At 43.6% G+C, this 27864-nt stretch overlaps 1 protein-coding gene and 1 pseudogene across 4 annotated transcripts; both read left to right on the top strand.

Annotated features, from left to right (window-relative positions):
- The first annotated feature begins 1234 nt into the window (after positions 1–1234).
- CCDC62 (coiled-coil domain containing 62) lies at positions 1235–26974 on the top strand. Of its 4 annotated transcripts, XM_016153775.2 has the most exons (13): positions 1235–1410; positions 3185–3377; positions 5193–5359; positions 7353–7454; positions 9156–9327; positions 11193–11294; positions 15167–15255; positions 15608–15723; positions 17324–18049; positions 19900–20056; positions 22304–22429; positions 25448–25539; positions 26213–26974. In XM_016153775.2, the coding sequence occupies exons 1-12, from the start codon at positions 1375–1377 to the stop codon at positions 25499–25501; spliced, it is 2040 nt and encodes a 679-aa protein (XP_016009261.2). In that variant the 5' UTR covers positions 1235–1374; the 3' UTR covers positions 25502–25539; positions 26213–26974. The 4 variants fall into 4 exon arrangements, with proteins under 4 accessions (XP_016009261.2, XP_016009258.2, XP_016009257.2 ...); XM_016153772.2 differs by having other exon boundaries at positions 15170–15255; positions 22304–26974; XM_016153771.2 differs by having other exon boundaries at positions 17327–18049; positions 22304–26974.
- On the top strand, positions 8373–8491 carry LOC118603703 (annotated as a pseudogene).
- Positions 26975–27864: the final 890 nt, after the last annotated feature.

Raw genomic sequence — 27864 nt, 5'->3', positions numbered from 1 at the left:
ATTTGCAACTAGTCATAATACTCTTGCCACGTTCGTTAACATTTACCAACCATAACCTTGTCAAATGAGCCTCATTTCTTAATACCTTCAGTAATCCTACAGTGAGTGAGTGGTGTGTGGTTGCCTTAAAAAACGATGGCATTTTAGAGAGTTCTAAGAAATAACAAATCTTAAGATGGTGAATTTTTTTAAAGTATTTCATTTAAAACACTCCCCAACTGGAAAATTGACATTCAGTCACAATCCCTTTCATCTCTCATTGCAACCCCAAGGCACTGCATAGTCATCTACTGATGGGCCGTTTTTAAAGGCTAGTCAGAATTTGCTTTCTTGATTTTAAATTCTAAGACATTGTCTTGTTGGGTCTTCTAAACGTAAAGCAATCCCTAAGGAGGCAAAGGTTACCCAAATCGATAAAGCTTGAAAGCAAGAAATTTTTCCCATTTTCGGATTTTATGAACATGGGCATATTTTGCTAATTCATAGTCAAAAATTAAAATCGCAATACTATAAGACTAGTTGGTCTTGTATCTTGCTGGTAATGCCATCTTATGGGTTAAGCAGTAGGGACGGGTGAGCATGGGTTAAATGTGATAGTTTTTCATAGTCCAGTTCCTGTATAACAGTAGAGGAGGCAATAAGGGGTGACGGAAACGACACGTGATAAGGCACATAGGTTCAACCTGGAATGTGGTAGATTTTGCCATGATGACGTTCCAAGTTTCTCGTTGCTATTCAAGAGTTACATCACGAGTACGAAAATAGCTTTCTTTTTATCCGGGTCTGTTTCTGAGTTGTCTGCTAGGGTGGCCAGCAACTTAACTACCAGGGTTGGCGTCTGCCCCCACCCGTTCGTTCGTTCGAACGCCGGGTACCGCTCTCAGCGCCGGGGGTGCGGGGCGGCTAACGAGACTGAGCTCCCAGCTCTGCAGGCGAGTAAGTGAGCAGCAGCTCGAGTGTCAAAACCCGGGGCGATGCGGACAGAGACGTCCCTCAACTCGCTTCACCGTTCACTGGGGACTGGGAAAGAACCGGTGCTTCGCGGCCAGCGGGCAATGGATTTCGCGTTCTCAGTTCAACTATTCGCGCGCCCCCGGGCTCGGCCGGGAAGGCGCCCCCGCCCCGGCGCCGTGCGACCCCGCGTCGCGCGCCGGCTCGCGCGGCCTCCGAGATGTCGCGAGAGCCGGGCGGCCGTCGGCGACGCGCGCGGCGCGCTCCGCTGGAGGGGCGGTTGCGGAGGGCGTGCGGGGCCGGCCGCGGCGCGGGGCTCCGGGGCTCGGGGCCCGCCCCCTGCCGCTCCGGGCAGGCGCGCCTATGGCGTTTCTAAGGTGACGCTGCGCACAGCGACTTTCTCCGGGGGCGGAGGACACGCCTATGAACCCTTCGGCGACCTTCGTCGCCGGGCGCCAGGTGAGCGGCCGCCGCGGGCCCCCCGTTTCCGCCGGCGCGTCCCGGGGCGAGCGGACGGCGGGCCTCGGGGCGCGACGTGCGCCCCGGCCGAGCTCGGGGGGCTTTTAAGGCACGGTTTCCGCTTACATTTAAAACCGCGCGCGGGCCGTCGAGGAGAAACGGGGCGTCGCGTCCGTCTCCCGACCTCCGGGGAACCTGACGTCCAGCCCGGGCGCCGGGACGAGTGCGGGGGCCGACCGGGTGCCCGCCCAACGATGACAGCGGGCGCTCGTGGACGGGGAGCAGCCAGTGGCGGGCGGCGCCCTCACCACTCCGTTTCCCAAAAACGTCTGGACAGCCAAGTTGCCGGAAGTTTGCATGTATCGGTGTCACCGTGAGATGAACTTGTTGGTACACGGGGCCCGTTGCAGGTTTTCCGATGCTGGAATACACACGCTCTGCGCCCGCGCGCTCCTTTGCTGTGTTCCCAAGCCGCTTGGTGCGCAGTAAAATGTTTCGTGGAATGAATGAGTGAATGAATGAGTGGCTTACCAAAGACCAGAATTCAAGTCCTGTGATTTGGAATCCTTTGGCTCCAAATTCCATTTTCTGTGTTTATGTACTAGTGAGTAACTGTAGTTCAATCGTTATTATCTATTTACAAATCTTATTTTTCAGAAAATAGGAATGGCGTAGACAGGGCTCTGATGAACTTTACTGTCTGTAAGCTAGAATTCTTAAAGCAACGTGTTTCGTTTAGTTCTTTATTTCATAGATGGGGACAGAACCATATTTTGTTGAGTGCCTACTATGTGCCAAGTACCGTAAAGCGCTTGACAGAGCTCGTCTTCCACAGTGCACACTACTCTAAGAGGTCACAGTGCTGTTCATAGCATTTTGCCGGTGAGGAAACTAACACCTAGAGTTGTTCAGTAACTCGCCCAAGGTTAGAGGGTCACTAAGTGACTAATTCTGAATTCACACTTCAGGTCAGACCAGTTTCACTGCACTGGACTTTAAAATGATGTATCCTTGAAAGGAATTATCGTAGGTAGCTTTGGTCGGTGTGAAAAGGGCATCGTGGTTATGTAAAAATGTTCATTTATAGAGATGCATAGTGAAGTATGTAAGAGTGCGATGTATTTTTTTGTCAATAATAAAAAAATTTGAAACACGAGAAAATCTTGATAAGAGCAGGACCTGGGCACTGCGTGTATGGGAGTTCGTCATGCTATTCTTTTGTCTTCTGTGAGTGTGTTTGAAAATTTCCCTTTACAAAATTTATTTTCAAATAGATATGCAGAGTTTGGACCAGTCTTAATATTAAATTGTTCTTGGTCGATTGAGTGTTTAAAGATGTGTTTGATGTGATGAGAATTATTTGCATTTAAACAGTATCTGTTTCCATGTTTCTTTTTACTTGATTACCCCAGAATTGCTGGGCAAGGTGAGGGCTAATATATTGTTGATCGATACAAGGAGAGGTTGAATAAAGAAAAATATGCAGAAACAGGTTTATTTGTGATTAGCCAATGGAGGTTTTACAGACGGTCTGAATTTTGAAGAGGGGCGTATGTGGCAGGACAGAAGACGATAGTGGCGGAGTTCACAGCAGGTGCGGACACTTGTTTTAAGTACACATGATTTTGACACCATGTTATAAACAGTGAGTGAAAGTTAATTTAACTACCTTAGATCGGCAGCAAAAGAAGATATGATTGGAAAATGTGCCTTGGCTGATTTATGTTATTGATTAGTTCTATTATTCTGCTGTGAAACCCCTTTCTATGATCAGAACATCGGGTCAGAAGTTGAGATTTCCACTATCGAGAAACAACGGAAAGAGCTGCAGCTGCTCATTGGAGAATTAAAAGATCGCGATAAAGAGCTCAATGATATGGTCGCAGTACATCAGAGACAACTTCTTTCGTGGGAAGAGGATCGGCAGAAAGTGTTGACTTTGGAGGAGCGTTGCAGCAAATTAGAAGGTCAGCAATGCATTCGGCAACCCCTGTTGTGCACTTCTAATAGGCTAACACATTCACATGGGCATGCTCGAGGAGGATTATCTCAACACTGTACCTGCTGTCCCGGAGTTTCATTTCACTGAAGAGAGGAGGGCTTCGCGAACACTCACAATCGAACAAACAATGTGAATTAAAGTAGGGCAGGCAAAGTACTTAAACGTAGAAAGAGTGCCGGGTAGAGCTCCAGTTAACATAGAGTGCCAAGAGCGAGTCTTTAGGAACTTAGTTTTGAGCTAGAATATAGATAAGGATGCCACAGAACTATTTCTCTTGAACTGACTAAAGATTTTAAACTCTTGATATTGAATTTGATTTTAAGTACCTAACACAGTCATCTTTTAAAATGATAGCAGTCTCAAAAATGGCTTGCAAAAATTTTTTTGTTCCATATTTTAATTCTTTTAGTCCTTTAGTGCCTCCCTAAAGTCTGAATGTTCTATTGACACTACATTAATATGAGAATATTAAGAGGGAAAAACACTGGATATGTTTAATGGAAAGATAACCATATTGTACCTTTTTCTTTATATTACTCAAGGATCCTGTAAATATGACTATCTAAAGTGCATAATTTTCCCATTTCTTTGAGGACCGTCTGATTTTACTTTTCCCATACCCCATCTACACATAGATACACCTGAACACACTGTTTACTATAGTTACATATTAGATATAATATAAGATCACATAAAATATTTTATATAAACATGTTCGAGAACAAGGATAACATATATAACCATCAGTATTTGGTTTTAAAATAAGGAACTTGAATAGGCATTTCATGGAAAACTAAATGACAATAAATATATAAAAAGATTCTCATTCTCATTAGAAATTAGGAAATGAAAATTAAAACTGTAGTGAGACAACATTTCACACTTACCAGCCTGGCTGAAACGATCAGGTATCGGTAAAGGCGTGGGGCCACCGGAAGACTTGTTCACTGCTGGTAGGTGTGTCAGTTGGTACAGCTACTTTGGAAAAGCATTTCACGGTTTCTCGTTAAGTTGAAGATACACATAACTGTTGTCCCAGCATGTCCACCCACTTCAGTGTGCACATGAATGACCTAAGGATCTTGTAAACCTGTAGATTCTAATACAATAGGTCTGGGGCTTGAGAGTCTGCATTTCCGACAGTTTCCCGGTGACGTCAGTGCTGCTGGACCACTTTGAGTAGCCAGGCTGGAGAGGAACTCCTGCAAAAACACACCGAGATGCATGGACAGGGCTATTCAGAGCAACGTTGTTCATTATATCTGCAAAGTGGAAACAACCCAGTGACCATCAGTAATAGAACAGATGAATAGATTTTGGCAGAGTCATATACTGGGACGTTCTGTAGAAATGACAGTGCACAGACAGGGTTACATACAGTAATATAGATCAATCTCAGGGGCATACGTAAGTGAAAAAAGCAAACAAGAATTTATAGAGTCTAATTCCATTTATACGTGGTTCCATTTAAACTATTTTTAGGGAGGTGGTCATAGGTGGTAAAACTAATAAAAAAGTAAGGAAATGATTAAGATCAGGGTAGTGGCTGGGAAAGTGGAAATGGGAGCGATTCTGTTCAGTAAGTGACATACGAGAGTTGCCTACAGTGTTCTGTTCCTTGAATGGGGTACAGTACCACACGTTTTACAATAAAACTTTTAAAAGAAGAATTATCTTGGAAAAAATTCTTTAGCACACTTAGTCTTTAATGATATGTTGGAAAATAATACATTTTAAGCTTCAGATCTGACCACAAATAAATTGATGAAATTTCCCTCAGGTGAACTACATAAAAGAACTGAAATAATCAAGTCACTCACAAAGAAGGTAAAAACCCTTGAATCTAATCAAATTGAATGCCAGACGGTTCTTCAGAAGACTCAACTACAGCTCCAGGAAATGGCTCAAAAGGCAACCCATTCCTCCCTCCTCTCTGAAGACCTCGAGGTTGGTTTTATTTTGTGATAAGCTTCACTGCCCAAAATCTGTTTGTGTTTCAGTTATTGAAAATGTAGACTTGAATTTTTCTGTTAAAAATGCAAGTGTGTTTGGGGAAGCACATCCGTCCGTCCGTCACCAGTTTCTTATCCATTGGGTTGCTTCGGTTAGCTGCTCGGCGCTGTTCTGTCTTGCAGAAGCTTCATCACGACCCTTTTCTAACTGTTACGCCATATCAACAATGGGTCATTGCAGAAAGCCTTTCTCAGAGTCTGAGGTCACCATCATAAATTTTGGTAGCTTCAAATTATGCTTTCTAAAGACTTTTCTGTCGTATCTGACATGATAAATAAATATCTACACATGTTAGTGGCGTGTGGAGAATAAAATCTTTAAGTCTGGTTATTTAATTTTCAGTTCAGCTTGTCAGTCACCAGGTATTTTTTGAGCTCATGTTTATGAGAGGCATAGAAAAAGCAATTATTATTTTCCGTTATACTTTTTATATTTTTTTCATAATGATATTAGCATAGGTCTTAGTAATATAATGAGTCTTATAATTCATTGTAATAGTATAGATTGTATTTTATGCCTTTAAAATTTTTTTTCAGATTACTATTCTAGACAGTTTCTGCCTCTAAAATAAGTAAAAACTATTTTAGAATCTATTGATATGTTGAATTAAAAACTGGAAATGTCACAGTCACCTTGGGCCACCATAACGAAACACTATAGATTGGGTGGCTTAAACAAGAGAAATTTCTTTCTTCATAGTTCTAGAGGCTAGAAGTCCAAGATCAGGGCGCCGGCATGGCTGGCTTCAGGCGAGGGCTCTCTTCTTTGGCTTACAGACAGCCACCTTCTTGCTGTGTCCTCAAGCCATGGAGAGAGCAAGCAAGCTCTCCGGTGTCTCCTCTTGTAAGTGTCCTAACTGTCTCCCAGAGGCGCATCTCCAAATACTGTCACATTGGGGTTAGGCATATGCATTTGGGAAGATGCAATTCAGTCTCTAGTGGGAGGATTAATAAACTTTGTTTTTTAGGGCAGTTTTAGAGTGGAGCACACAGATTCCTCATACGTCCCCTGCCTTCCCCGCACCCAGCCTCCCCCACCGTGGACATTCTGTGCCGCCTCAGTGCGTGCGTTGTCATCAGTGAGTCTGTGCAGACCGTCGTTTTCCCCCGGAGTCCATAGCTTATGTTCAGGTTCACGCTTGGCGGTGTGTATTCTGTGGGTCTTGACAAACATATGATGCCATGTAACCGCTTACAGTGTCATACAGAGTAGTTTCACCACCCGAAAATCCCCTGGGCTCCATCGCTCCCTCCCGCAACCCCTGGCAACCGCTGATCTTTTTACTGTCTCCATAGTTTTGTTTTTCCTCGTATGTCATACAGTTAGAATTCCATAGTATGCAGCCTTTTCAGGTTGGCTTCTTTCACTTAATAATAGGAATTTCATTTTCCTCCATGAGGTTATCTTTTAAAAAGCCTGATGATTTTTTCTAACCAAATACATCATGTACTCAATAATTATGTCATATATAGTTCTATGGTTTAAAAAAAATCTCTTAAGTGGGACTACCCCAATATGAAGTTCCTTCAACACAGAGTAAAAAGTAATATTAAAAAAAGATGCACGGAAGTTTACTAATGCTACTTTATTTTCAGCAAAGGAAATCTCTTACTAATTCACTTTTCATTCATTTCTTTCTTTCCTTCTTTCTTGCCAACCTAAAATTATACATAAAAGACATTAGGAAGTAGCCGCGCATACAGACATTGCCAGTATAACCCAGAGGGGCAAACACAGTATTGAGAGGACGCGAGGGGTAACGGGGGAATTGATATTCGTATTCCTTTTGGTGACTGCTGACTTAGCCCGCTTTATTACTAAAAAAAGGTTTAAAAAACAGAAGAGTGAGCACAGATTGTGGCTGATGATAGTAAGGAAAGCGTTTAAATGACTTACAAATTAATATTTATGTGTTGTTCCCTCGTAGGCTAGAAACGAAAATCTCAGCAACACATTAGTGGAACTTTCTGCTCAGGTTGGACAATTACAAGCTCGGGAACAGGCCCTCACGACCATGATAAAGCTAAAGGTAATTTAAAATAGTAATACTTCCATTCGCCAGGGTACTCTATAGTTTATGTAGTATGGTCACATACTTAAGGCCCATAGCAATGCAAATAGAACTGCCAGTATTGCTCTCCTTGTTTAAATTCTCATTGTAGAAACGAGGCAAACCAGTTTAAAATGACCCGGAGGTGCTGGGAGAGCAGGCAGGTGTCCACTTTTGGGCTGTCTCCCGGGCTCGTCCCACGGCCAGATTACCTTGTTTCCTTCTGAGGTTTCCGTTGTGAGGTCTTACAAGGTCACTGGCAGTCAGTCGGCTGGTTGATCTTTTTTATTGGAGAGAAGCCCTGTTAGCAATCGAGCAGTTATGTGTGTAGTTACTGACGTGCCATAAACGGTGACTGGTGAACGGTCTCTTCAGCCGTAACACGTGTTTGACAGCCGGCTCGTAGGGAGTGGTGGTGGTGGAATGGAACGCTCATGCTAATCCATGTGTGATTTTTCCCAGCACATTCGTGTTTTCAAGTGATCAGGGGCAAGCTTTCTTAAAATTAAAGAGAAAATATTAAAAGCTTCAGAATTGCCTTTGTCAAGTGGCGACCAGATTAGTGGTCTGAGTAACCACCACGGTTTCCATTGTAGCAGACTGCCCGGCAAAGCTCTGAGTGTGATGAGGACGCTGCAGAGGACTGGCTTCCTGATGCTTCTGTATTGGCATTTGCTGAACTGTGTTTGTGTACCTAATAGGACCGCTGGATTTTTTTGCCATTGGTCTGATCACAAAGTCCCGTCAGCTTTTGAACAGTCTGTCCAGTCCCCTTTTCCCCCATGAGCCCTCCTAGTGTGAGACGTGCAGACTGCGAGGCTTTTCAGGGTCACACATGCTGGGGCAGAAAGCCTTGTCCTCCAGCAGAGGTCAAAGCTGCTAATAATATTTAATAGTGTCTACGGCCACGCCACCCTGAACAAGTCTGATCCTGTCTGATCTCAGAAGCTAAGCAGGGTCTGGCCTGGTGAGTATTTGGATGGGAGACCACCTAGGAAGACCAGGTGCTGTAAAAACTAAAAAATAAGGGATTGTAAGCTGAGAAAGTTCTTGCAATCTGTGAGGTCAACCAAGGGTTGCCTTGCCTAAAAAAAAAAAGTTATTTGTGGGGGAGGAAGAGAACTTTCACTTAGTATTTTTATACTTTTAGGTATTGTTTGAATTGCTTTCAACAAGCAGATACCTTTTTTTGTAATTAAAACAACTACCTCGACAATAAGAGGTTCTGATCTGGGTGGGTTTTGGATAGGGTCTTGGAGTCATTTTAACCAGCTGAAAAGAAGAGGAGGAAGAGCAGGGCCCCTGGAATCATCTGTAACGCAGAGCGTAAGCCCCTTCAGGGGCCACCAGGCCTCCTGTTGCTCTCAGGTTTTCTTAGTTGAATCGTCCTAAGCTTTCTTGCTGGGTCGTGTGTGGTTTCCGGGGCCAGCTGGCTAGGTTCAAATGGGAACTCCATCACTAGCTAGTTGTGTTATCATGGACAGTTTAATAGTGACTCGTCTGTCGCATAGGGATATAATAATACTTCAAAGAGTTACCGTGCAGATTAAGTGAGTTACCCCTGAAAAATGCTTAGAATGCAATCTGGCGCACAGTGACTTCTTAACAAATGTAATTTTTTCACATTGATTAGTTGGAATTTAAAAACCTCATATAACAGTCTTCACATCTGGTTTTTAGGACAAAGATATTATTGAGGCAGTCAGTCACATTGCGGACTGCTCGGGTAAATTCAAATTATTAGAGCATGCCTTACGCGACGCCAAGATGGTGGAGACTTGTATCGTGAAAGAAAAGCAAGACTGTAAGCAGAAATTGAAGACGCTTAAGATTGAAATTAATAAACTAAAAGGTAAGGAAGAGACATAAATTTAAGCGTTTAGTCCTGGGAATATATTTCCTTATTCAGGTTCACTCAGTCTTGTGATTGAGACTAGGTCTGTTGCCGGCTTTAGGTCCTACCACAAAATGTTCATTTCATGGGCATAGAATTATGCCGCAATTTTTGCATTGCAAGATAAATAAGAGAGTTGGGGAAACTGCATCATGCATCATGTTTTAAAAATAATCCTGCCTTTGCTGTGGCCAGCACACACTTCGTAAGAACCGGCGGCACTGTCGTGGTGGCGTGCGGCAGCGAGCCTTTCTCAAACGCGCGCACCTGGAAGCCAGCGGGACTTGGCCGGTCTCGGTTGGGCCCAGCCGAGCTGCACGTCCTGGCGCAGTTCCGCTTCCTGAGCGTCACGTCCTCGCCTGGGGGCCAGCCCGGGCGCCTCTCCCCACGGCGGAGGCAGGAGCCTAAGAGAAGCACAAACTCGTGAGGACCTGACACATCGCTTCCCCCTCATTCTGTTGGCCGGAGCCAGTCACATGGCTCAGCCCTGGGTCCAGCAGTAGAGAAACACCCTGTGCCCCGTGGTGGGAGGGATTGGGGTGGGGGGTAATGAGGAACCACCATGGACGGCACAGCCTGCCACACTGGCCTTCGGCGCGTGGTCGGTTTTTAAAATCCCCCTTTTCTGTTTGCATTCTCGCAGTAACTGCGTGATTCGTTTCTTTCAAGTAGTGTTACTTGGAGTTTTATAAAGAACTGAAGGCCAGGTATGCCAAATGGGTTAGTGCTGTGTGCGCGAGTATGGATACAGGTGATGGAGTCGGAATTTAATTGGTCTGCGAGGCCGGGGCGGGGCCCGCCTTCCTCACGCTGCCGGGCCGAGGCGCGGTCTCTTTGGCCTTCCGTCCGCGCCCATAGCATCACACCTTATAAATGGTCATCACGCTAGGCACAGAGACTGACTCCCACTGTGGAAAAGCACCATCCGTCTGTCTGTCCATCCATAGTGAGTGCCCCGCCAGGCAGTGAGCTGCTGTTGAAACTGCAAGTTTATTGTGGCCAATTTAACTTAAAAGACTCAGTCTCGTTCACATGATGTCCTGACTTGTGGCAGATAATAGGTTTTGTCTCCATTTGTGGCTCCATTTGTGACTGCAGTCGTAGTCATGCTGTAGGCCCTTTGACGTCGGGGACCGACCCTCCAGTTAGTGGCACAGCTCCTGGGTACGTTGTAGGCGTTTGGTAAATATTTACTGGATGCTGTGTATACCTAGGCGAGATAGTCAAACAAAAAGAAGTCTGTTTCATCAATAGTTAGGCCTTATTTTAGAATTTGAATGTCCATTAAAAGATTTTTTTTTAAGAAAAGCAGTAATGGATGGTAGACTAGAGAGTGAGGGACAGAGACTCATTTCGTTTGGGTGGACTGAAATGTCTTCGAAGAGAACATTTGAGCTGAAACTTAGAGACGGGAAGAACCAGCCATATGGAGTCTTGGCCAAGAACCTTCCAGGCAGAAGGGGCAGAAAACGCCAAAGCCCCGTGGTGGGTTTCGAGGTTGGGACGCGTCCCAGGAACAGAACGGAAGAGGGAGAATGAAAGGCAGGGCCAGGCCGCCCTGGGCTTCCCCCTCAGTGCAGCAGAGAGGTGGCCTGAGCAGAGCCCCTGTCGCTCTGCGGACGACAGGCAAGGCTGGAGCAGGGAGGCCAGGGGGCAGCGCCAGGCCCGCGGGGAGATGTCGGATGCGGGCGCGCGTGGACTGACGTTCGCGGGACTTCGGATTAGCTGGGAGGGTTGCCGAGGACACGCGAGGCATTCATAGTGCGTATTCTCTTGGGAACTGCTATTTATCTGAGGACTTTTTTCCCCTTCTATGTATGAAGAGGATCTAAATGAAAAGACAACAGAAAACAACGAGCAACGAGAAGAGATCATTCGCCTCAAGCAAGAGAAAAGTTGCCTGCATGACGAATTGGTTTTTACTGGTAAAATAGATAATTAGTTGAAGCGATTAAATAGTTATATATTTGCAACCTGAACTTTCTACAGTGCTACTATGACAGGCTAAATATATACATATATATTTTACCACCCTTTAGCTGTGGGGAGGGCCCAGGCAGGGGATTTGAAAGCGGTTATCATGCCGCCCAGGTAACTGCTCCCTCGTCTCTGAAACGAGGGTCTGCCTCCCTCCCATTTCAGGCGCGTGACTATCCTACTCACTAAAAATTCATTAAAAAAGAATCTTACGAATCAAAGGAGGAAAGATGTTTATACATGTGCAAATACTATATAAAAATTAGCAATTCACCATTTTTCCTGTTTTGCAAATTGATTGCCTGTAATTATTACAGTTGGAAAAATACTCATGTGTTACATCAGAATGACCCTAAAGTAATAACGTTGGGGGTGAGTTTTTTTCATGCTGTACAAGCAAGTTTATCAGTAAGATTTAACTCAGGCCCCCTTCTGATGGACATAGACATTGCATTCCGTACCCCGCCCCCCACGATCCCTCACGCTTCGTCCTCCTCCCACCCACTCGGTGTCTTAGAATTTCCGCTAGTGAAGCTTCTCCTTGCTCTGCTCCCGGCTGCGTATCTAGAGTCTGTAGATCTCTCCTCTGTCCCTGCCAGCCACAAAGACTTTATTCGGCTTTTTGGTAGTTTGCATTAGGAAAATAATAGATTTGGAGGTAAAATTCCAAATAGAATTAAATGAACATTTTTGGCGTCTACACCTACCCTTAATTCTTCTCCTTATAGGAAGAAAATACATTTCTATAAGTTCGAGGGCAAAGTGTGGTGTTCTATTAAAATTTTTTCAAATAAAGTGGAGTTCTTAATTTAAATCTCATGTATTTTAAGGATGCGTTTTCTACCACTAGAGGCCACTATTTCCGTTATTTTTAGGATTGCTTTGTCTCAAGTAACGTTTCATATTGCTAGAGACAGAGACAGAGACAGAGACAGAGACAGAGAGATAGAAGATATATATGTATTAGCAGCTTCAGAGCTGAGTCCAAACCACCTTGGGATCAGCATTTGTGCGCCAGGCACTCTTTTAGTTGCTAAGAAGCTCAAAGGCCCAGAGAATTCAGTACTGTACAAATGCTGTGAATAAAATGCCGCTGGAGGTCAGAGGAAGAAAAAAAGTTTACGCATCTTCTTCAAACAGCGTCTTTTCTTTTTGATTCACCATTTTTACTCATACATTCTATTACGTATTACCAGGTAAAATATGTGGAATTTATTACATAATACTATAATGAATGCATTTTGTGAAATAACTTTTTTTTTTTATCATTTCCTAAGTTGATTTTTAAACATCTTTTCTATTCATACCAGTGTCTCAAAACAGTTTTTGTGTATTTAAATGATAAAAGTGAGTTAACCTAAAAATAATATTAAAAGGTTTAACATAATAATATACTGTCAGGTGCTACGGCTAAAAAGTAAGACATTTTAGTTGAAGTTGGAAGATGTCCTAAAAATGTGCTTTTAAGACCAAAACTCTTTTTCCTCTTGTTGAAGACGAAGTGCTTCCCAGAGGCTTAAGGACAGGTTTCATTTGTACAGACTGCTTATGAGAAGTTTGCAGATGAAACGCCAATAGTAGCTCACACTTCCAAGGGCCCGGCAGCCCTGAGGTGAGGCCCCCTGAGACCGAGCGGCCCGCAGAGGGCTCCGGGTCAGGGAAAGGCAGGGCCTCGAGCGGAATTCGGCCGGGTCCAGACCGCAGTGCCTTTTCTGCTGCGCTGTCTCTCCTGGGCCGCGCGCTCGGGCAGGTACCGGCAGAGAGTTCCAGGCCCCTTTATGTTCTCTGCCGGTCCACTTTGATCTCTCAGCTAAACCCAGCCGCGTAGAGATGTATGCGATCTAGGGAAACGGTTTATATTTACAGTGGAGTTGCCTCTTACGCAACAGTTAGAGATTAAGGCAAAACTCAAATATATTTAAGATTATTCTTGGACGCCAGATGAAGTGGTGGCTTTTGTTTGGGGAGCGGGCTGCACCCAAAACAAGTCTGTAAAGACTAGGAATGCACGCAGCGGGTCGCCATGCCGTTAGCCCGCGAGGCGCGTGGCATCGAGACCCGCCGACGCTCACGGGTGCGCCGTGGGCATCGCTTCCACTGTCCCAAGTAGCCGCGCTTCCTTTTTAAAATTTTTCCTTCATGCATGTGGTCGAGTTCACATCAGCTAAATGCAACTCCGTATAAATAATGCAAGTCCGCCACGTGTGTCTGCTTTTGTTATGGTGTTGACGCAACTCATGCAAAAAAGTTCGTATTGAATAGAAGAGACAGCAGTTTGAACCTGGCACCGCGGCTTTCACTGTGCTTTTCACGTTCTCCACGGTGGGCATAGGGACTGCCTTTAAAGTCACACATGCTGCAGAGCCGGGTCGGAGGTGCGTGTGCGCGAGAGAGTGTGAGCGCGAGCGTGGTTTTGCCCAGATCCTCCCCACTCTTCCTGGTCTCCCGTGGCCACCAGCAAACACTCCAGGTGGAGTCGCAGTCTGTGGCAAAGCACACGTCTTTGTCCTTAAGTGGTTTTTGTGATGTTCCAAACGTAACGTGATAAAAATAAATATTTTTATTCTTTTTCATCCATTACAGAAACGACATGTGAAAAAAGTGTTTTATGAAAAAAACATAGATATAAGTTTTAAATTTTGATTTAGATTTTATCAGATTTACTTAAAACCGATTCATGTAATTAAAGGGTCATTTTACACGTTTAGTTTGAACTTCTGGTAAAGATTGCTTTTTAAAGTGAAGCACTTGTGATTTCTCATTTCTATATGAATGAAAACATTTCTGCTTAAGGGTAACATTAATATTTTTTTGGTACAAGTCCTTGTATAGCAAGCACTTCAGAGTCTTTCTATTCTGTGGGTTTTCATTTACCAAGTAATGAAACTTATTAAAATATTGATTTTTCGTTTCCCAACTCTAATAATAGTGACGTGTCCGTGTTTCAGCAAAATGTTTGTGGTCTTTGTAAAAGAGTGAAGATTTTAAAAGCATATATATCTCTGTTCTGTTTTTGAACTAAGAAATCGAAAGTGAAACGTTTACTGAATAGAATTCTGAATCTGAATCACCTATCAGGGAAAAGGAGTTTTTAGAAAATAGGAAATCTTTAAAAGAATGCTGGGCTTTCATTAAAATGGAAATACAGTTTATCAGCCTGTGGGGACCCCATAGGTGCAAACATCATCGGTTTTGGTCAGTGAGAATACATAGGAAGGGCCAGATTGTGAGATTATATCAGGCTGACTGGCCTATTCGTAAAAATAGTGATTTTTGCCCCTTGTAATGTTGATTTTTTTCTATCGGTAGAGGTAATGTGTTTGGATTTTTACAATGAAAATACATTCATAAGTTACCTCAGCAGTGTGAAAAAAACTAAAATTTAAAGTAATATGTATATATTTTAGAGATTTCAAATCAACCTCTCCTGCCCCAGAAAAGGAGAGGAAAATAGTCGTCATTAATCCTCCCATCCAAAGATAACTTTTTAATGTGTTGGCCTCCTTGCGCCCAGACTTTTCTGTGCACGTGTGCATACATGCATACATACAAGCACACACGTGTGACTTGGTCATAGAGTTGATACAACTTTAAATCCTTTTTTGACTTAGCATTAAACATATTACAAAAGTTTTCAAATTCGATGAAGGATCTGGTGAGAATCACGTTTCGCAGCTTCCCTCAGCCACCCATTTCGCTATTTTTAAATTCAGGAACAAGGGGGAAAGAATGTTAGCCAGGCATTCAATTGTTGAAAAGGAAGAGGTTTGTGTTGATAGGGCTGATGAAAAATATTTTAATAATATTTATTCTTCAATAGCAGAGAGAGAAAAGCGGAAAGATGAGTTGCTTGATATTGCAAAGTCAAAGCAAGAACGTATGAACGCAGAACTGCATAATTTGCGACAGGTGTGTCTCCAGTTATATTTCTTTTACTCTTAGGTGGGAAACGTTTATAAACAAACATCAAATTAGGAAAAGTGTGTGTTGATTTTGTTGATAGTGCTTCTGGAACCCTAACTACATTAAACGAGTGTCACTTTTAGCTTAGCAGGTTGGGTCTTGTTTATGGTAATTAAAGGTCAGGAGACCAGTTATACTACCGAATCTCAGTTAACATAGGAAAAATAAAAGCAAAAACATTTAGCCTATTCCTCTAGTCATTATCTTGTCTGACTGTTTAGAATTCAAAAGCACCAAATTATTGGCTCAATTTAGTTTCAGTGTTACATTTATCCTCATTTATCAATATCTGTGGCAGATTTATGTAAAACAACAGAGCGATCTGCAGTTTCTTAATTTCAATGTGGAAAATTCTCAGGAATTAATACAGATGTATGACTCAAAGATGGAGGAATCGAAGGCCCTGGAATCCAGGTAACCTTAGGAAGATCCGTTACCGCGATCTTGTATTTTATTCCGTCATTCAGTCAGCGCTTGTTCAGTACTTACCGTGGGCCAGCGCCTGCTACCATCCCCTGCGTGACATGTGCGCTCATGATGCTCATTCCCCTGGGTGGCGGCCAGGCCTGGGCTTGGAGCTGCAGGCACGATCCTAATCTAGCCACTTGACAGCAGAAATTCGTTAAACATGATCGTGTGTCCGCTGTGTAGGAGGCTTGGAGCTGGAGCGGAACTCCAGGGATGAATCATTTATTCATTCATTCAGCGCTCGCAGTCTTACAGGTGCTGGGCTAGAAACAGGGAAAGTACAGACACAGAGGACGGGGCACTCGCCCAAAAGCAGGGGTGTGCCAGAGTGGGGTGCTGCACGGCCGCCGTGGGGCTCAGCCCTGCGCTCGCCTTGGCTTTCCTGGTCCCAGCGACTGGAAGGAGATGTCCCTTCCCCAAAACGAGCCGTGTGTGAATTAAATGGGTTTCTGTAAAATTAAAACAAATATTTGGGGCATGGTTTGGTTTAACAGGCATGTGGCTGTCCCACAGTTCAATTCAGTCCCCTTTCCCAAGGGGTCATGGGAAGGAACGGGGCTTCTGGACGTTTCCCGCGGCTGCCGTGACCGCCCAGCCTGCCCCGGCCTGATGGCGGCACCTTGGCCCACGAGCCCGTGGTTCCTGGAGTGGGATCTGCGGGGCGAGGGCTGGTGCAGACGGCGTGACGGCGGGTCCAGCACTCCTCTCCCGAGGCCTCGTGCTGGGGTCGTCACACGATGCTCTGTGTCCCACATCATAGGCACCAGGCCACATCAGAATACCTGGATCCAGGGGACATGAAAGGCTTCAAAAGACAATTTATTCAAAGGTTCATCACATTATGTAGTACCCTTAATTTTTACTTTATGCACATGTCTCATTTTTACTCTAGACCATCTTTCAGTGTATAGCTACATAAGCATCGGCAGATGAACGGGACGGGCATGAGTGCAGCGTAGTAAACACACGCGGTACTGTCCAGCTCTCTCTTTGTACCTTGAGTCTCCACTACCTTTCAGTCCCGACTTTACCTGTATTTCCTGTGAAACTGATAGAATTGGGAAGGGAAATATCAGATCAATCCGTAAATATTTACTTAACATATCTTAAAGCCGGTCCTGGGTGCCAGGATGATTAAAAAATAGCCTCTCTATATAAAAACAGTCTGTCGAGAAGACAGGACCGATACATGAGCAGTATAAGGGTGAGCAACACAGTCGTAATAGGAAACGTGCCGTGTGGTGGCTCAGGTAACATACAGGCAGGCGAGGACTTGGGGTGAGACCGCAGGCCCCGTGGGAGTGCGGGTGGGAAGGGGGTGGGTGCGGGGACTCAGCACTCAGGCCTTCTGAGGGGGTCAGGCTGAAGTTGGGCTCTGAAGAAAGAATAAATATCCTATCATATTTCATTTCAGACAAATGGGTCTTATTAGGATTTAGCTCAACTAATGGGGTTTGGGCGAACTATTTAGAATGATAGCGTCTTAATAACTATTTAAAATTATAGTGCGTCTTAATAACTTCCATTTTTTATAATGCCACCATAGCAGAGACCTGTGTTTATCAGACCTTGAAAATAACCACTCAAAAGTCGATATCAAGAGGGAGAAAAAGGAGAAATCACTGGTTAAGGACCAAAAATTTGAGACCACGTTGTTTCAGCAAAATAGGGCAGACAAGAACTCTTGTGACGTGTGCAAAGAGAAGAAGCTACAGGTTAATACTTCACTTGGGGAAAAAAGTGTAATCACTCTCTCGTCTGTGTTTACCAAAAACTTAATGGAGAAACAAAAGTCTTGGTCTCTGGGAGGAAAACTCCAGATTGAACCCGAAAACAAAAGTACGCTGTGTAAGATCCATGCAAAGTCACCAAAAGGTGTTGGGACTGGGGTCCAGAACGAAGACAGACCGCTCTCGGACGTGTCGGCTTTCTCCGCCGAGAAGCAGTGGCACGATGTCAACGTGTACCTGGGCCTGGCCAGCTGCTCCGCCTCCAAACAGCCGGAGAAGCTCGACGTCGAATATCAAGGTCACATGGAAGGATCTGGAGTTTCCTGTTGCCAAAAAAACGAAACCTGGTTGGGCGAGAACGACCTGTGTGAGTCCCCGTGCTGCCACCCCAGTAACTTTGTCATCGAGGCCCCAGGCCAAATGTCCGACATGGAGTGGATGAGTATTTTTAAGCCTTCGAAGCTGCAGAGAATTGTGCGGCACAAGTCCGTGTGCACGTGTTCAGAAGCCGCCTGTGGGACGAAGTACAACTCCTCCACCAGGTGAGGGACGCGCCACCTCTGTCACCCCTGGGGAGCCCGCAGCGTTTGGGACGCTGAGGGCCAGTGGCCGCTTTGCGTTTGCAGACGGAGGTGGCCTTCGGGCCCCGTGTTCCTCTCCCCGCCGCGGCCAGCCTGATGGCCTTCGAGTGCTCAGAGACGGGTCAGGCTCCAGGGCAGCTTCCGAGGCAAAGGTTTTGCTTAAAAGCAAAGCCTGTCGGCATGAGTTGGGTAAATATGTTTTATTTAAAAACAAACAGGTGGGTCACTTTACAGAGTGGAATGCTCTTCCTTCCCCACCCCCCACCCGGTGGTTCTGGACTCATAAATAAACAATGCGTCACCCTGAGCCCCGTGGGCATTTCTCTTCGCCCCAGTCCGGGGCCCACACACTGGCCTGTCCATCCGCTCTGCCTCTGTTCACTGCGTATCTCTCAAACTTCCTTCGTCAAATCATGCAAGAGAAAGACGACTTGTACTTGACAAGCTGCTAAAAGTTACTGATTTTTCTAAGAAGAAAACATTATTTATTAGCATGCGCTGCATCGTTCAGGCTCATTTTATTGTTAGAATGACTGAATTTCATGGTTGGGTGATCCTATAAAAATGTGATTTTTAAATAAAACCCAGCTCTTCAATCTTAAATTACAGAAAGGACAAAGTTTCTATATTGAGGTCCGTATTGTGATCATCACTCTGATTTTTGTAGGACTTCATGATTATAATTTTTGGGGGGTATTTATATCATTTGGATTGTGCTTTGTCCTTTTTAGAAGCCCAAGTAATTTAAAATTCATACAGTTATTCTGTTAGTTGCAAAATTTTAAAAAATGGTTTATCTCACTCAGAGCTGTGTTTGTATTTGGTTTTAAAGACCTTCTGGATTTGTAACCGCCAGTAAGGCACAACCACGTGTCCTTTACCGCCGAAAAGAACGCGCGTGAATTAGGGACGAGCTCGTGTCAGAAAGTTTTAAGAGCAGAGTGGACAAATAGCAAATTCCGTGTCTGAGAGAAATCCAAATTTAAACTCAGAGTTCCCCTTCAAGACCGTTTTTACCTCCCCGGCCTGACGTGATCCCAGCGCCTTCTCGCCGGGCCGGCAGGGGCGCCTGCCAAGGCCTCGTGCGACAAGTATGTGATTGAATAGAAGAGATCGTCCTGTTTTCCTGTTTTTCCTTAGATTATAAGAAGTTGTGTCCCCACTTTTTTATCTGACTAACGCGTTCACCTCTGTGCCACCGGCCCGGCTGACAGACAGGGTTACCCATGTGGGGAGCCGCCAGCAGCCCGTTCCCACGCGGCCCCAGGGTGCGTGCGGGAGGGGTGGGGAGGGCCCAGCCTAGGCTGGCGCCTCCGCAGCCTTTGCCATTAACTCTGCTTCGAGCCCAGACCTTAATCACGTGGCCGGAAGCTTGGCTACGTGTAACACAGAGAAACTGTAGAAGTAAGGAGCCACAGCAGTGCCACTCTGCTTTTGCGAAAGGACTTCTAAAAGCCATTAATGAGAATCCATCTCACAAACCAAAAACCTGGGATTGTCACAGATTGTTAATTTTTTTTCTCCTTTTTGGATAATCTTGCCCCTTACACCTTCTCTCTCTATTTGGAGGGAGAGGGAAATTCTCTATCCTATGATTACCCTTTAACTTAAGAATTTTGTTCGGCATTCATTTATAATATTCTACTCAGACGTTCTATTCAAATCTCCAATGTTCTTCTCAAGCTTGAGCTTCTTCATTGAAAAGGAAAAGCAATTCTCTCAGTCGTGTTGAGATGCTTTTAAGTATAAGCGTGGTATGTGTTTGATATTGTTTTAAGGTGTCTGTTTCTGTTTGGTTTTGTTATTCACAGTGAGCTCATTGCCATCCAGCATTCGCACTGTTTGGGCTCTTTGAAGTCGGCCTCGAGAGAGGAGGAGAAGCTGGTGGAGGCAGAGTCCTCTTCTGACAGAAAGAACTCACCAAAGATTTTGTTAGTCAGCAAAGACGCAGCACTGCCTAGTGAAAAGGTCTGTGTTTCACTCAGAAATACCCAGTGTATTCCAGCAAGACTTGTCCCCAACGCACTTTTAATTCTCCTGCAGCCCTTTTGTTAGCGTGCCTAATTTTGGCCATTCTTCAGGTTTTGGTGGGGTTTTTTTGTTTTTTGTTTTTTTTTCACGTTATAGGACTTTATAGTATTAATATCCTATAGATTAGTTCTAGGCAAGATGTCCAAAAAATGAAGACTATAACAAGCAATCGTGCAGCGTTAGATAAAAATGTTACAGAGTATAAGTCCCACATCCCGTTCTCCCCACGCCCGCTCCTCACCCCAGTTGGCCACTCTTCTGAAGTTGCTTCCTTGCTTATTTTTATACTGGTACTACATAAAATTATGTTTAAACATTATATAATATAATCGTTCTGTGTATATTCAAAATGTACGTAATGGTAAAATACTAGATCCTTCTGCAGTGTGACTTTTCCAACTTTGTCAGTATTTTGTAACATTTATCCATGCTGACACTTAACGACCTAGGCTCTTCATTTTGATTGTTGGTTGACGCGTAGCCCATGGGTGGAATGAACCACAGTTTGTCCACGCCCCTGCTGACGGGCACCGAGGGCGTCTGCATCGTCACTGTCGTGGGTGAGCCAGTGTCTTCACCATACACGAGGCCGTCACCTGCAGCTCTTTAAACGAGGGAAATAAGTTCAAGTCAACTTAATTCCTTCTGGTGGTGTTTCGGGAATATATCTGGCTTCGAAATCAGACTGATCTGAGTCCAAATCCCCATTTTGCTTTGTCTCAGCTCAGTGACCTCAGAAAAGTTATTCAGTTTCTTTGAGCTTCAGCTTCTTTATCCGCAGATGCGCAGGAATGACATCGCATTTGCTGGCCTAACATGAGGTGTTGCTGGACCTGGTCCTTGAAGGGTATTTTCTGAGTGTTCATTCTCTTTGTTAAAAATTCATCATACCAAGTGTTGCTAGGATCCGGAGCAGTCGGGACTCTAACTCGCTGGTGGGGGGCCTGTAAATGGTGCAGCCTCGTCGGAAAACGCCTCGGTGGTTCCTGAAACAGTTCCGTTGACACCTGCCTGCCATGTGACCCAGCAGTTCCACCACTAGGGAAATGGAAATACATGTCCACGCAGAGACTTGTCGTGCATGTTCAAGCAGCTTTATTGTAATAGTTAAAAAAACTGGAAACAACCAAAATATACATCAAAAGCGAATAAACTGATATATCCATACAATAGAGTTCTTCTCAGCAATGAGTGAACTATTTATACATGTGTAACATGAGAGAATCTCAAGATAATTATGCCGAATGAAAGAAGCCAGACAGACAAAAGTATGAACACGTTTATATAAAATTCTAGAAAATGCAAACATCCGTGGTGACAGAAAGCAGATCAGCAGTTGTCTGGGAATGGGGGGAGGGGCTCCGGGCAGGCGTTCCAAAGGGACAGCGGCGTGATGGACGTGATCGCTGTGCACATGGGCACGGTTTCAGGGGCGCGTGTGCGCGTGGTTAAACACAGCTAGTTGTATGCCGCTCATACCCCAAAGCTGGTAACATTTTAAAAGCCACCACTGGGAGGGGAAATGTTAGCTGTTGCCTCTCGTAGCTGGTTTTTCAATGTTTGCACCTGTGTTTCTGAGGCAGCGTGTGGCATTGCGTGCCTGTGGTGTCCGTGAGTGCACACGCGTGTGTGTGCGTGTGTAGTCTGTATTTACTCATTGGCAGCTGTTTATGAAACATCTTCTGGATCCACTGTATTGATTAGAAATTAACTTTTCTTAGTGAAAAATTAGTCTCAGCGCTTTTGAGAGTAGTTGGCATACTAAAAATTCAGATCTTAAAGCTGAAAACTCAAACTAAGGCACATTTCCACATATTTTTAAAAGCTTATAAGGCTTTAGTGTTAAAGTTTCATTTTTCCAGTATTCTGACATGCTAATTATGGCTTTGGTAAGTTGATTTAGGAAAGCTAAACAATGCCTAGGATTCTTTTATCACATGAATATTACTTAAGTAGTCGTCACCAGTTCTGTTTAAGTCAAATTGTTTAGCCAGGTAGGTGCTAATAAACAAATGGAATTAGCTTATTCTAATATTTAATGTCCTGCTTTGATACATAATAACCTAAAGTCACAGAAATATTAATGAATAGTTACCATTTGTGTTTATTACATCATACTTGTAAACATAAACATTTAACACTGCTTCTTGATTTCAAGAACCCTAAATTGTGTTGTCTTCCCAGGACGATTTTTCTCCCACCAGCAAGCTCCAGCGTTTGCTGGCGGAGTCTCGTCAGATGGTCACAGATCTGGAGCTGAGCACCCTGCTCCCCATCAGCTCCGAGGCTCTCAGCAGCAGCGCCAGAAACGTATGTGCTCACTGTCCCTGTGACCCCGTCCGTGCTCTCTGGGTACTCCCTGGGGCTTCCGAATGCAGACACCTCCCTGCGTTGATTACGTCACTCTCCGGAAAGCCGACGTCGTGTAGTACATTATACGTCCTCTACTTGGTTTTTCTTTTGCAAATTGTTTTGCCCATTCTAGGTCCTTTGCAGGTCCATAGCAATTTTAGAATTATTTTGTCAGTTTTCAAAAAATACACTCTAATGTGGTGACTTCACTGACTCTATAGATCAATTTGGAAAGAATCGACATCCATGACCAGAGCATATCTCCATTAATTTACATCTTCCTTCATTTCTCTTGGCCATATTTTGTAGTTTTCATTGTAGGGGTCCTACACATCTTTCGTTAAATTTATTCCTAGTATTTTGTCTGCTGATGCCATTATACATGTTATTTTAAATTTCATTTTCAAGTTCGTTGATGATATAAAAAAACTACAGTTGACTTTTGTAATTTGCATCTTTGCTAAATTCACCTATTCTAGTAGATTTTCTGTAGATTCTTGGGATTTTCTACATAGACAATCATGTAATTTGTGAATATAGAATTTCTTTTTTAGTCTTTTTGCCTTGTTTCTTTTTCTTACATTATTGCTCTGGCTACGACCTCCAGGTCAGTATTGGATAGAAACGGAGAGCTGACATCCTTGGCTTGTTTCGTGACATACTCTCTGGTGGCATTTTTGCTTAGCTCATCTTCACATTGGTCTTTTGTCGGATTCAGAGTTCCATGGCTCAGTTTCCGTGTGACGCAGGTGATCTGAAACTAGAACATTCACCACGTTCGAATCAACAGGTTCATTGCCACAAGCCTCAACAGGTAGCTGCGTGCCTGTTAAATTACACCACACCTCTTATATATTTATATGTTAATTTTACAGAAAGCAGTATAAATCACACCCTGCTTATTATAGGTGAGAGAAGACGTCTCCTACACACATTCCACGTGTGCCATATAAGTTTTTCAAAGCGGAAACCGGTAGGGACTTTGCAGTGCTTTCTAGTAAAGTTTTTTCCTTGACAAACTCTTATTGAGGCATTAGTGAATCGATTTATTTACTTTGGAGCAGAAGTATTTTAAGGTCTTTTTTTGTTTGTTTGTTTTAACAGCTTTATTGAGATGTAATGTCCATACCATAAAGTTCCCCCATAGAAGTGTACGGTTCAGTGGTTTTCATATATTTACACAGTTGTGTGACTATCACCGTAATCGATTTTAGAACACTTTTATCATCCCACAAGATACTTTGTCCCCATGAGCAGTCCCTGCCCCATTCTTCCTCCCCATAGACTCTGGCCGCCACTAGTCCACTCCCTGTCTCTATGGATTTGTTGGGCAGAGATTTTTAATCAGAGTTTGTTGAATAGAATTCAGGGAACCCATAAATTCCGATGGGAGTAAAAATTACATGTAAGTTTACTTTTATTAACCTCTAAGTGAAAATTAGCACTTCTTTCAATTTGAATATGGGAAACAAGCCATAATAGAACATAATACCTGTGACTTTGTCACTGGTAGTGACCACAGATGGTTTCATATCGCATTGTAGTTACTGCAGATATCTTAAAATATGATTTCTACTTAACACTACCTCACAATTACAGAATATTAGACTTGCTGCTAGAACTTATTAATTTATGCATTCATAAAGAGGAGTGTGTGTTATTATATCACAACCTTGTTAAGTATTTTGATAACCACAATACTTATGATGCTGCAATACAGCATAGACCCGGTTTCTAAGAATCACTGCAGCATGCAAAAAGCATGGTAGAAACCACACGGCTCACAGGAAGAATGGGGTCAGGAGCAGAACACTCAAAAACTTTGTCAGTGAATCATTTTGTTAAAAAAACAGGAATGTAACCAAAATGATAAGACAGTTTCATGCATGTTAAGTGGTTAAGAAATACGTAAATACGGCAACAAACATGGTGTTTCACCTCGAAAAAGACCTGAGGTTTGCATTGGAGAGGTTCCAGCCCGTGGTCGATTGGGGGGTGGGAGCCGGAGGCGCATCAGATGGCGAGGATGTGGATGGGAGTGTCCCCTAACCCACCAGGGCAGCTGGGGGACGTGCGCGCACACACGTGTGCTCCTCCAAGGCATGGCGCAGCCCGGCCGGCTCCAGTCCACCTAGCGTTTTTCGTGGACAAAATCGCACACAAACAAATGCAAACTTCACTTGAGGCTCAAATTGTTCCCTAACATATCTGATGTGTTGGAACAAATTCACAGTTTCACAGCAAACGTTATAGCAGAAGTGACTGTATTTTGGTGTAATCTGTCTGACAGACTCCTACTCATCCTCCTGGCCTCAGGCTCTTCTCTGCACCGCGTCTTTAGGGGTTTATGTGAAATTCCTGTCTGAGATACAGTCAGTATCTCCCTCGCTCTTGTCCTCAGCGTAGCTCTGTGTATCTGTGTTTGTGGATGAGTCTCCATCAGGCCGAGCGGGGCGCTGACCCTACAAGCTGAAGTGTACCACCTGGGTCTGCCTGTGTCTTTCCAGGTCTCATCCTCCTCTTTCCCTCTTTTCCTCCTTTCTAAGAGTATCTCCCCAAACACCCAGCAATGCTGACTAAAGCCCCAGTAGGCACTTTGGTGAATTATCACACTTAGGGTTGTTGATTCGGATCGATGACCATGGATGTTCGTTAAGGGCTCGCCACGTAGTCCGCCTGTATCAGGGCTGACAAAACGCCAGGTATATCTGGGCACCAGCTGGTGGCCGGAGTTTAGCCAGAACATAGATGGCGACGCACACAGAGCATTCTGCTCCACGAGGGTGGACCAAGGGCCCCACGCGCAAACAGGGGATGCGTCCGTCTTCGTTGGTGCGTGGATGGTGGTTCCGCGAAATTCCTCCATTGTGTTCCATTCATTCTATAAGGTCTCTTAAAGGCATTTCTGCTGTATCTGTGTATGGTCTTACGTATTTTCTAGTTTTCCCGGGTACTAATTCGGCAGTTGTTTTATAGAACTTAGAAGTCTCGGAAGAGTCAGCTCAAAAAAATACCTCTCTCAATGATTGAAGAAAGCAAAAGTCAGCTTTAGTATTCAGGATTCATGGGTAAGTCACCTTTGCTAATCTCACCATATATCTCAGTGGATATTTAATAAGTAACTCGGGAACACTGATAATGTGGAGTTAAGGCCATGAGTTGTTTGACCTGCAATGCTTTCTCTTTTGTTTGACCTATTTATATATACCTTCTAAATGTAATCAGAGTGAAATGCCAATTACTTGTAAGAAATGCAGATCAAACAATTCCTATTTTCAGTACTCCCAGAATTTTAAATCTAAGGAGTGAATACATACAGCTTTTAAAATCGGAATCTAAATTAACATTTCCTCTAAATGTCTGTCCAGAAATAAGTCTCTTCGTGGGGTTTCAAGTTCTATAAAAAGGTTTATTGACCCAGTAAGCACTTTCTTGATTTGAGTTTCGTCCTGTCAAACCTTCATTTCATAATGCAGTTTCTTTAGAATCCATTTAAAAAGTATAAGCATTTTAGTTGTTTTCATTGTAACCATAAGAACCTTTGACAAAGGATGAAAGCAGTAAGCTGCAGTAACCTCCGTCCTTTCTCCCTCTTTTCCCTTTCTCTTTGCTGAGTTTTTATTTTGCATGACCTTATTTTAAGGAAAGTCAGGATATTGCTAATTCTTTAGAGACTGGGAGCTCAGACACACTCTCCAGCACTCACTGATTGATTTTATTAACTCCATTTTCATTCTGCAGAGAAGCCCATTTCCCTTCTATGCGGAAGGCGGAAGCAGACATCAATACCTAATACTTCACCTTGAACACAAAAAGAGGATCGGAATCCTTCGTAAGCAAACATTTAATTCTCAAGGGGAGCAGAAACTGAAAGTTAACTTTTAAACATCTATATTTTGTTTGTTTTCAAGTTAATCATTCACATGTGCAAGAAATATTTTTCATGTGTAAAATATTCTCTATCGTATATATATCCAAACTTGGAATTATGCCAAGAGAGAAGACGTCCCTGTGAAGATGCGTGGACCGTGGAAATCCTGGAGAAGCGCTTAAGCGTATGAAGATCACAGAGAAGCCCAGCATGTAAACTGTCGTTTGAGCTGTCTTATTTTTTGAAACCTGTGCATACATTTCAATGATAAACAGTAGCTCATCAGAGCCAGCTCCAAATATATAAGAAATAGGTTTCTCCTGTGGTTTTAGCTCTGGACTTTGCTGTGTACATATACATAAAATGATCTGACACAAAATATTTTTAACCAGAAGTTATCTCCTCTGAGTGACAGTCTGTCCCAAAGCTCAGCAGAGCCCCATCTTGTTTGGGTCTGCAGTCATCCCGTCTCCTTACGTAAACAGCTGGAAGATGAAGTTTTATATGTGTTTTTAAAAATTATTCAAGACTAAAACATTTATGTTTTAACTTATAATTTAATTTTTTAAAGAATATGCTATGTGCCTCATTGGCCTTGCTCCAGTCAATAAAAAGATATTTTTAATAATAAATTTCTTTGGTTTCTTTTTATTTCTACAGGAGTAAAATAAGGAAGGTTAGTCGCCCGAAACCGACCTGGCAAGTTAATTTCCTCAGGAATGAGAATGGAGTTGTTTTTTTTTTTTTTAAAGCATTTCAGATATCAAAGTTCTTTTGTGCTGTATAAATGCCCCTTTGTTAAAAGGTTTCAGTACTGCTTCAGAGATGATTTTCATGAGAGCGGAGGAGCCACCCCGTTTAGCCTTTTTAATTAGGGTGCTGAAAAGAGAAATTGGGTGAGGTTTGGCTGTGCTCTGTATAAATGCTTGCTTTCTCCCTCGGGCTGGGCCGCTTTGTACAGAGCCAGTCTGAGTGGTGTCGTTGATTCGCCTCCAAGTGAGAAACATAAACTAGCCCTGCAGAGGCAGACTTCCAATCCGAGAATGGAAATATTAAAATCTCTCCTCTTTATTAGAGGTTTGTGGCCGCATGTCAATTTACCTAATGAAAAGAGAACACTGATTTGGTGCTAAAGAGGAAAATGTCAGGAACAAGAGGATTTGAGAAAAGTCCATTTGTGGCTAAATGTATCCACACACCTAGTCTTACCCCACCACATCGTGAATTATAGCGCATGTAATTCAAAAATGGGAAATCTTGCTGTTATTGATTTATCTGTCCCAACCTAAGTTATTTAAATACATGAGCAATTTCTGTTAAAGCGAGGCAGCCTCAGCATGTTTGAAAAAATTGCAAGATAAAACTAGAGTTTAGCATTTATGTTTTGCTGTTGACGTTCTTTCACCTTCAGAGAAGGGGACTCAGTAGTACGGTAATATGCCTTCCAGAAATTATCTCAGCCGTCAGGAGAAAGTGATACAAGGGTACTTTTAGAATTTGAGAACAGATCTTTTGAACAAAT

This window comes from Rousettus aegyptiacus, unplaced genomic scaffold (assembly GCF_014176215.1).
Source record: "Rousettus aegyptiacus isolate mRouAeg1 unplaced genomic scaffold, mRouAeg1.p scaffold_m13_p_5, whole genome shotgun sequence".
Taxonomy (NCBI): domain Eukaryota; kingdom Metazoa; phylum Chordata; class Mammalia; order Chiroptera; family Pteropodidae; genus Rousettus; species Rousettus aegyptiacus.
The sequence above is the reverse complement of the archived record's forward strand: the minus strand, read 5'-3'. Positions and strand labels throughout refer to the sequence as shown.